This window comes from Nicotiana attenuata, unplaced genomic scaffold, assembly GCF_001879085.1.
Source record: "Nicotiana attenuata strain UT unplaced genomic scaffold, NIATTr2, whole genome shotgun sequence".
In the NCBI taxonomy this organism is placed as follows: Eukaryota; Viridiplantae; Streptophyta; class Magnoliopsida; order Solanales; family Solanaceae; genus Nicotiana; species Nicotiana attenuata.
The window spans coordinates 51837-62555 of NW_017670808.1; the positions used below are offsets into that span (position 1 = coordinate 51837).

At 31.0% G+C, this 10719-nt stretch overlaps 4 protein-coding genes across 4 annotated transcripts; 3 read left to right on the forward strand and 1 right to left on the reverse strand.

Annotated features, from left to right (window-relative positions):
* Window positions 1-241: 241 nt before the first annotated feature.
* On the forward strand, window positions 242-1310 carry LOC109243509. The gene is made up of 2 exons (XM_019410456.1): window positions 242-479; window positions 1051-1310. Exons 1-2 carry the CDS (start codon window positions 330-332, stop codon window positions 1285-1287), a joined length of 387 nt encoding a protein of 128 aa, XP_019266001.1. The 5' UTR covers window positions 242-329; the 3' UTR covers window positions 1288-1310.
* Window positions 1311-1425: 115 nt separating this feature from the next.
* On the forward strand, window positions 1426-2957 carry LOC109243505. The gene is made up of 6 exons (XM_019410451.1): window positions 1426-1504; window positions 1589-1713; window positions 1791-2095; window positions 2477-2640; window positions 2716-2836; window positions 2901-2957. Exons 1-6 carry the CDS (start codon window positions 1479-1481, stop codon window positions 2955-2957), a joined length of 798 nt encoding a protein of 265 aa, XP_019265996.1. The 5' UTR covers window positions 1426-1478.
* Window positions 2722-3843, forward strand: LOC109243510. Its single transcript, XM_019410457.1, has 4 exons — window positions 2722-2836; window positions 2901-3095; window positions 3207-3257; window positions 3544-3843. The coding sequence occupies exons 2-4, from the start codon at window positions 2967-2969 to the stop codon at window positions 3694-3696; spliced, it is 333 nt and encodes a 110-aa protein (XP_019266002.1). The 5' UTR covers window positions 2722-2836; window positions 2901-2966; the 3' UTR covers window positions 3697-3843.
* A 5905-nt stretch (window positions 3844-9748) lies between these two features.
* On the reverse strand, window positions 9749-10719 carry LOC109243511. The gene has a single exon (XM_019410458.1). The coding sequence runs from the start codon at window positions 10539-10541 to the stop codon at window positions 9807-9809; it is 735 nt and encodes a 244-aa protein (XP_019266003.1). The 5' UTR covers window positions 10542-10719; the 3' UTR covers window positions 9749-9806.

The window sequence follows — 10719 nt, forward strand, 5'->3', positions numbered from 1 at the left end:
TATTTTATATTTGTATTAATTATTCTTAAAGGAAAAAACCATTCAAATTTCCTTTTACATATCTCATTTTATATTTTTTTAATTATTAACAAATGAAATTAATTGAACGTGTGGGAAAACGTTTTACTCCACAAAAATAGGTTAACAAATTTGACCTTCAATTAATCCTAAATTGTCTCTGCAACTGTCTAACCCACGATGTAGTCTACTTCCTACCAACTGCTCCTCAAACCGCAAAATTTTTATTTCTTCCTTACCTACACCTGCTTGAATTCTATGGTGTAGATTTTCTACGAAGATTTCAACATAATCTACGGATTAGTCAAAAGATGGCCGCTAAGTTTGATTTCATCAACGATATAACCATTTCAAAGATGCAATGGAAGTTGAAAGTTCGGGTTGTCCGTATGTGGGAAAAACCGGATCGTTTTAATCCTGGCTCTATATTCTCGATTGAATTGGTTCTACAAGATGAAAAGGTATTTTTAATATGTTATTGCCCTCCTATTCCGTATAACTGTGGATACTTTGTAGTTGTTGTTTTCCCTTTGACAAATGCACGCATTTTATTATTTGTACATTCGAAATAATGGTTATGGAATCAGATTGACGGAAAGAAGAGCATATTAGTATTTTTTCTACCTAATTCCTTTTTCCTGTTTGAACTTTAAATATCAATATACATACATTTCTTTTTATCTTTCACATTGTTATATTCAATATAGACAGATTTATTTTGCTCTTCCACATTGTTATATGAATATTTGGTTTAGTTGCAACTGTAAAACAGGTTTACTGGCAATGCTCTGCCAGTAAACAGGTTTACTGGCAATGCTCTGCCAGATTTACAAGGATTTGTATTTCAAAATTCTGTTTTACTAGAATGGAATTTCTGTTTTAGTAAATTTGCATGAATGCCAAATCTGCATTTTTTCCTTTATTACTGTAACAAATTATTTTGTTTAACTGTACTGTTTAAAAGTATAGTTAATATAAATACTATTACTATAATAATTTGTAATATATTTATTTATTGTAATTTCTTTGTAGGGCGATCGTATACATGCTTCTATTGGCAAGTCTGTTTTGCATATTTTCAACAGAAAAATTAATGAGCATGGATTATATGTTATGGCAAACTTTATCGTTTGCCAAAACAAGGAGAGGTTCAACACCACAAAACATACATTGATGCTGACGTTTACTCAACGGACAACAGTGGCTGAAACCATTGATTCACTATTTCCAATGAATATCTTTGATCTCCGATCATCAATTGATAGATAAAGTTGATGTCAACGAGAATGAATTATTTGGTAATATTTATGTTTACTTTAATTTATTTTTACATATATTTTTTTTTATAGATTGATGCTACTTATTTTAACATCATTTTTTTTTCTTTAGATGTTATCGGAGAAATTGTCAATTTTAGTGAGGTACAAACGCAAAAACAAGGTGAAATTAGTAGGAAGTATATGGATATCAAACTAGAAGATGATGAGTAAGAATAAACACACAACTATTGATTAATCATAGATTTGATAAATAGATATACTAAGCATTATACACTATTTCTATTGGACAGGAGGAACAAGTTATCTGCTACATTCTGGGGCGAATTTGTTGATCAAGTTATACCTCACCTTTTAAGTTCTAACAACCAGCGTATTATTGTTATTATGCAGCTCATAAAAGCCCATAAATTTCAAGGTAACATGTAACTATTAAATTTGACATTACTTTGTCTAACTTATTCATTACAGATTACTAATAATTATTTTTTACAGATTCATATTCTGTGCGCAACACTTGGAATACATCAAAGTTGTGGATTAATCCTACATTTCCTCAATCGGAAGAGTTTAAATCACGGTTACATATATTTAATCATGTATCTACCCTCATATCTATCTTTTCACGTATAGTTCTAACTGTAATCCTTATTTATAAATATAGATTAAATGCTGTTTGGGATACTTGCTCTGAAAGGCTGACTCCAACCATCTCTCAACAAAGTTACTCCGTTTCGGATGAGTTAGACAAGGGCATTGCTGAAGTTAAAACAATTGCCCAATTAGTGGAGTCCATGCAAGTGAGTTAACTCTTTTTATCTTATTTCTTTGAATTTTTAGAACACCATATTTTGGGCAATTGTTTTGTTCTTATTATGAATATATGATCATTACTAGATGGAAACACAAACATATAATATATGTTGGTCTGCCCCTGCTCCACATTTTATCAAATCTTCCAGTCCCGTTTTATACACAATATATTCCAATTTTCTTAAGCATTTTGTCCATGCTAATTTATGGATGTCCTACTTTATATCTTCATCTCTCATATGACATATTGGTTGAAATTTTTAATTTTTGTAATATAAAGATGCAAATTACTTATTCTTAGTTTTTAGTTGCACATATACCCTCTCTGTATACGTCACAGCGTAAAGTTTAATCGTTTTATTAAACAGGAAGGTCCCTGTTGGATTGTTGCAAGTATAGAAAATTTAGAACTTGAAAAAGGATGGTCGTATGTCAGCTGCAAGAAGTGTCAAAAGAAGGTGGATAAAGTAGGAAACATTTTTCAATGCCCAAACCCCAAATGTAAAAATGAAGATTACTCAACACTTATTAGGTAAAAGCAACAACTCTATTTGCTTAATTCATAAAAAATGTACATTTATATCTTAAATGTTTGCTGTGCAATTAGGTACAAGCTTCAGGTTAGGGTAATGGATAGTACAGGATCTATTTCCCTATTGCTTTGGGACCGCGAAGCCATGTTTCTCATAGGCAAATCGGCAAAAGAATTGAAGGAAGGATTTCTTGAGGTATATAAACTAATTATATTCATATTTCTTTTTATATAAATTATAACGCAAAGTTTCAATGTAGAATACTGGAGGTGTTGATACGTTTCCGTATCCAGTAGAGCTTAACAATGTTCTCTAAAGAAAACTCATGTTTAAGGTTATTGTCAAGAGCGAGAACATTCAACTGCAAAAGGAAGTTTATAGTGTTGTTAAGCTTACTGATGAGGAGCAATTGATAAAGAAATATATGCCTGATACACCTTCAAATGACTTAACTGTATGTCATCTTTACTCACAAACGTCATAACATATTTAATATGCATATTTCCTATATATTGCATAAATTGAATGTTTTTTTTAAACTCATTTATTTATTGTCTTGTGATAGGAACCTGACTTCAATAATAATCAAATCTTTGATGCAGAGAAGGAACGCGAGGTAAATACATCGATCACTTTTAATTGTTCCTTTAGTATGACACATTCTTATATATCTATAATGATATGTTTCCAAGTAAATTTAGACATCTGGACATTTTTTAATAAGTTTAATACTTGTGAAAGTTAACTTTTTCTATTTTATAGCAAGTTGGAAACTCATGATTAATATTTGTTTACATTATTGACTAATCTAAATAATAATTTTCAAGGTATATATTAATAAAGCTATAGAAATTATAATTTCACTACTTATTTTCACATATTTTTGTATTTTATATATGCAGGATTCTACTGAAGAGAATGAGTTAATCGATATTGCAAATACACCTGCCAAGATAAGTTTAACTAATGTCGCGACAGTGGTTGAAGAAGGTCCGAATACACAGCTGTCAGAAAATAAAATCAAAAGACCATTTAAGAAGAAGAAAACAACATAAGGTGTTTACAAATGTAACCCTTGGAGAAAGCGACAACTGTCTGATTAGTCTTATTAGTAGTTGTATTAGTTATGAACAATGTATTTTAATCAGGATGGCACGTTTATGCTGTTTAACTTTTCTGTTTTAGTTAGTTTGCAAATTTTTGACCTATGGACGACATCTTTCAACCATTTCAACATTTTTTGTGGTAGTAAAGTATGTCTTTTTAACTGCTTTTACTGTTTTGTAATTTAGTATGTACAAGTAGATTCGTGTTGTCAACTTATTAATATACTAACTTACATTACACTCCGTACCTAAATACTTATATTGTAATTAATATACTAACTTATAATATACTTCTTAGGTAATTAATCAGAATTAACAACTGAACTTTTATTTACAATACAGTCGTTTCTCTTTTGAACAGAGTGGTTACATGTTTTGATTTGCCAAAACTTATCAAGTTCCTATTTTGCCTTTAATTTTCAGAATTGCTCAATTTGTTTCACAATGTGTTCTGATGTCCTGTAATATTCGAAATAGCTTCAGCAACCTTTTGTTTAAGTTTTTTAACTATTAATGCTCAAACAATGAAGCTTTATATCCAATACTGATGTTTGTCCTTCATTCACCTTTTAATGTCTTTGCAAAATATTGTTTAAATCCATCAATATGTTCAAATAATTTGCATGTCGTATGTTATAACATTGACATGTTGTAGCATTACTTATTGTTTCATTGGTCATATTTCAGATATGGCTAAAAAAGGACACGTTCGAATTACTCTAAATGCGAGTTCTCAAATTCAAAGAAGGGGACAACGTATAAGGGTACGCAGTCGCAGCCATTATTCCTTTAATCATTCTGACTCAAACACTGAAGTCATCAGGAATGTCCCAATTGCAATACAAAATAAGTTAAGGGATCGAAGGGCAGCACGAAGGGAAAGAGAAAAGAAATTTAAAGAGCTTAGGGCTTCGCTAAATGAAGACATTGCTAATTATCATGTTACTAGAGATGCGTTATTTGATGCTATTGATCAGATGAAACTATCAGATTGGCATGCATTAGCAATATTAATAGATTCAATTGGACAACCTTTAGGTAGTATTTTAACTGAAATTTATCAAGAGGTTTGGCCAAGTAAACCTTTTTGCGTTTATGTTTTTTTATTTGAAGCTGAGTGGGAGACCTGTCTGTACAACTATTTATATCACTTTTTCCATAATTGCTATTTACATAATTGTTCCTTACAGATGGTCTTTTTGTTCACTGCTTACAAATGATCCATATTTCCTACTTCATCTTCTTTTATCTCTGTTTTTCTTTTTGTGTAATTAACAAACGTTATTCTTATTAATTATCATCGATTTTGGATGGCTCAAAAGCTCTATCAATGTTCACCGTCCACTTTCATAAGTTTTTACTTAACTAATAACTTATGTCATTTAATGAAATTACTATTTTTTGGATTTCATAACTTTTTTTACTTGCAATTTAGGATATTATGATGGACATACATTTACTAAATTTTATGTCATCTATTGTAATTTAGTATGTACAAGTAGATTCGTGTTGTCAACTTATTAATATACTAACTTACATTACGCTCCGTACCTAAATACTTATATTGTAATTAATATACTAACTTATAATATACTTCTTAGGTAATTAATCAGAATTAACAACTGAACTTTTATTTACAATACAGTCGTTTCTCTTTTGAACAGAGTGGTTACATGTCTTGATTTGCCAAAACTTATGAAGTTCCTATTTTGCCTTTAATTTTCAGAATTGCTCAATTTGTTTCACAGTGTGTTCTGATGTCCTGTAATATTCGAAATAGCTTCAGCAACCTTTTGTTTAAGTTTTTTAACTATTAATGCTCAACAATGAAGCTTTATATCCAATACTGATGTTTGTCCTTCATTCACCTTTTAATGTCTTTGCAAAATATTGTTTAAATCCATCAATATGTTCAAATAATTTGCATGTCGTATGTTATAACATTGACATGTTGTAGCATTACTTATTGTTTCATTGGTCATATTTCAGATATGGATAAAAAAGGACACGTTCGAATTACTCTAAATGCGAGTTCTCAAATTCAAAGAAGGGGACAACGTATAAGGGTACGCAGTCGCAGCCGTTATTCCTTTAATCATTCTGACTCAAAGACTGAAGTCATCAGGAATGTCCCAATTGCGATACAAAATAAGTTAAGGGATCGAAGGGCAGCACGAAGGGAAAGAGAAAAGAAATTTAGAGAGCTTAGGGCTTCGCTAAATGAAGACATTGCTAATTATCATGTTAGTAGAGATGCGCTATTTGATGCTATTGATCAGATGAAACTATCAGATTGGCATGCATTAGCAATATTAATAGATTCAATTGGACAACCTTTAGGTAGTATTTTAACTGAAATTTATCAAGAGGTTTGGCCAAGTAAACCTTTTTGCGTTTATGTTTTTATATTTGAAGCTGAGTGGGAGACCCGTCTGTACAACTATTTATAATTTTTTTAATTAAGCAAAGTTTGTTATTTCTTTACATGAGTAACTTTCATTTTACTATAATTTATTGATAATAGTATTACATTAAATCATTAACATAATGGAATAACACTAACTTATTCTTATATGAGTGGAGTTGCTATGCGGCATATTTTTTCAAGCATGAAGAAAACTATAATGCTTTTTAGATTATTGATCCACAAAAAATCATTAAATGTTTTGTAATCTTCTTTCTTTTGACATTATTAACGAGCAGCATACAGGATCATGAAAAAATCTTATACGACTTTCAGAGATTAAAATTGATAAATATTTTGGTAAAAAAATAAATTACTTCATTATGAAGAAACCTACACGAGAATAATACAAAAGTTGGAATAAGCATTTAGGAATAGGGACTTGGCCTTTAAGCTGTTACAGTAGTAACTAACTGACACCTTTTGGTTTTTTTTTTACTAATTCACAGGAAACCCTCAACAGCNTCACTCTAACATGTAGCAAAACACAACAAAAGCCCTATATATTAAGGGATATTAAACAGCAATTACGACCTAACCCAACCTCCCCCTAAAAAACCCTAAACAGAGCAAAATCCCCATAAATAGAAGGAAATGAAGAACAATAAAGACAAAATATGAAGAATAAATGAAGAAACTTACCCCACAAACTTTGATAACAACTGTACAGATGAAAATCCCGGCAAGAACGACGGAGAAGAGAGGAGCGACTCACTGTTTCGATACTATCTAAGCCCTAATTTAGTGGGGTAATTGTAAAATGAGGGAAAATGTGGGTTTGGGGGGTAAATAATTTTTTATCCTATTTGGCCATCAGATGTGACTTGGAGCCTACGTGGATATATTTTATTGACGTGGCGTCCTACGTGTAGGCGATTGTCAAACACGCACTGGCAGCCTCCTTGGATAAGCGTTTATTATTCATGTTTTGAATGAGTATAAGTGTTTAATTGGCAAATATGTAAGTTTGGGGACCGGCATGACAAAGTGGGTGAAGTACAGGTGCCATTTAGGCCATTCTGCCTTTTTTTAATTATTAACAAATGAAATTAATTGAACGTGTGGGAAAACGTTTTACTCCACAAAAATAGGTTAACAAATTTGATCTTCAATTAACCCTAAATTGTCTCTGCAACTGTCTAACCCACGATGTAGTCTACTTCCTACCAACTGCTCCTCAAACCGCAAAATTTTTATTTCTTCCTTACCTACACCTGCTTGAATTCTATGGTGTAGATTTTCTACGAAGATTTCAACATAATCTACGGATTAGTCAAAAGATGGCCGCTAAGTTTGATTTCATCAACGATATAACCATTTCAAAGATGCAATGGAAGTTGAAAGTTCGGGTTATCCGTATGTGGGAAAAACCGGATCGTTTTAATCCTGGCTCTATATTCTCGATTGAATTGGTTCTACAAGATGAAAAGGTATTTTTAATATGTTATTGCCCTCCTATTCCGTATACTGTGGATACTTGTAGTTGTTGTTTTTCCCTTTGACAATGCACGCATNCATGAGTAACTTTCATTTTACTATAATTTATTGATAATAGTATTACATTAAATCATTAACATAATGGAATAACACTAACTTATTCTTATATGAGTGGAGTTGCTATGCGGCATATTTTTTCAAGCATGAAGAAAACTATAATGCTTTTTAGATTATTGATCCACAAAAAATCATTAAATGTTTTATAATCTTCTTTCTTCTGACATTATTAACGAGCAGAATACAGGATCATGAAAAAATCTTATACGACTTTCAGAGATTAAAATTGAAAAATATTTTGGAAAAAAAACAAATTCTTCATTATGAAGAAACCCTACACGAGAATAATACAAAAGTTGGAATAAGCATTTAGGAATAGGGGACTTGGCCTTTAAGCTGTTACAGTAGTAACTAACTGACACCTTTTGGTTTTTTTTTTTACAATTCACAGGAAACCCTCAACATCTACTTTTCAGATGCGCACTTGATAACCTGCTCATTATGCAATAGTTCGCCAACCATATAGGATATATAAATCGCATTAGGCAAGTCCGGTGCGACTAGCTTTCCATTAAGAGGCTACTGGTAAGGGGAAGTGATCTTACGTCTCCCACGTGGGACATCACTCAATCAAGCAACCAACTCAAACTTTGTTGCAATATATAAACAAATGCATCCCTATTAGAACCATTGTCTTTTTAAATAAAGTTCTAAAGCCACGATTTTTTTAAGCTAATTATGCTTTATTATGATGAACGCATAAATTATACTATGAAAAATGTTTACTTTTAATTTTTGTTTTCCTTACTTAACAAAATCCGCAAATTATACAAGTACTTATATAGTATATATAAAGGGATTTTTACACAAATAGCTGCCAATATTTATTCTTTATCTTTTTTCAGTCAAATTTATAATTTATACATTAGTTACACACACACAAACACACAAACACACACACACACACACACACACACACACACACACACACACACACATATATATATATATATATATATATATATATATATTATACTATACGTTCACTGACTATTTTTCGTTTAAGAGATTAGCTGAGCGACTCTTTTTGTTAATTCTCATTATAGAAAAGAAAACTTTACATTTGTCATTGTGCCAATTGCCTCTATTAACCGTAATATTTATATTTAGCTTTTAAAATAACGCAATAATATTTTATACATATTTTCTCTAACACTTTCAGCGCATCGCGCGGGTACGATACTAGTATATTTAAAACCAATAATTTACATTTTGGTCCGGTAAAATCCATTATTTATTTTTATTTTGGAAGGATGCTATTGTCTGAATCCCACAAAAACATACAAAAGCAACTGATAACATAAACCACTCCTCAAAAGTTTGAACCTAATCAAATAGTATATCATATCTTATGAAAAGATTGAACCGAAAAGACGGACCAAAAAGTAATCTTGAAATTGATAATAGAAACCCTTTAAATCCAAGATTTCAAATGAAAAAACAAAAGGGACAACCACAAAAGAAGGCCTCATGTCTTTGTGTCCCCTAAGCCTAAGCCACATTAAATTATACTTTTTTAATAATTTAGTGGCTTTAATGATTAATTGTTTATTTAGATAGACACAAGGGACAAAAAGTACCCAACTTCTGCAGATATCCTAAGTACAAATTCGTATCCTCTGCCCAAAGATGTTAAGAAGAATAAAGTCATCACCAAATAACATTAAGGGGTAGTTTGATATGATGAATAAATAAAAATAATTTGGGATAAAACAATATAGTACCATTTTATTCTTATTTGATTATTAATTCCGGAATAAGTTATTTTAGAATTAAAAATAGTATTGTGATAACTTATAACTAATAGAGAGTGCAATAATAATCTCCGAATAAATTATCCCAGCATAAAGCAATTAAATTGACAATTTGAAGATTAATATAACATATCAAACAGTCAATAAAAAATTATACCGAGATACTAATCCCAGCATAATTTGCACACAAACCAAACGACCCCAAAAATTATGTAAACAAACTATGATGGATTTCAATAATTTATATATGTAATAACAATAAGAGCAAAGTACAAAGTACAAACAAATCATTTCTTACCCTTCTTTTCTTTTCCATTGGCAAAAAAAGACCCCAAACCAAAGAGATTAGCAGTACCCTTAGTAATGAAAGTAGGTGGCACATTCAAAACAGGATTAATGCAAACCCCATTACCATAATTATGCCCTAATCCATAATTCTTTCTCAATGGTGGCTTTTGTGATGATGGAAATGTGTAAAAATTAGCTGCAGATGTATTCATATTCTTCATTTTCTTGAATTGTGCATTGTTTTTCTGACCTTCTGAACCTGTAGAATTGCTACGTGATAGTAAAGGTAAAGACCAAAATGAGCTTTTCTTGTTGCTATTAACACAATGAAGACTACTACTTCTCCTTATGCGCCAAAAGGATTTGGTTTGATCTTTTTGTTTCAAGATTTCTTGGTTTGAACTATCATTTGGTGTTGGTTGATTTGGAGAAGAATTTAAAGGTTGAGTCTTGGATATAATTTTCAAGATTTCTTGGTTTAAAGTGACATGTTTTTCTTGTAGTTGAAGAGGTCGAATTAAGCCATCTAAGAAAAGCTCATCTGCTGAAGAAGTTTCTGTATTTGTGTTGTTGGTAATACAGAAATCGAAATCAGAATTAGAATCTGAGCAAATTAATGGGAATTTTTCAGCAGAAGAATTTGCATTAGAATCCTTTTGACTAAGATCATCAGAAAAAGAAATTCTTGGACTTGTTACTAGAGTTGGAGCTTCTGAGATCATATCAATTGCCATTTTCTTTTTTTGGTAGAATTACTGAGAGTAAATTGGAAGGACAAAGAAAAAAGAAAAATTCAGAGAATGGTCAGAAGTCAAAAGAACAAAGGGTAGAAATATGGTCTAATGAATTCTTGTTTGCTTTAGTAGATAGATAGGAGTAATGGCTTTTATGTTGAAAAATAAAAATAAATTA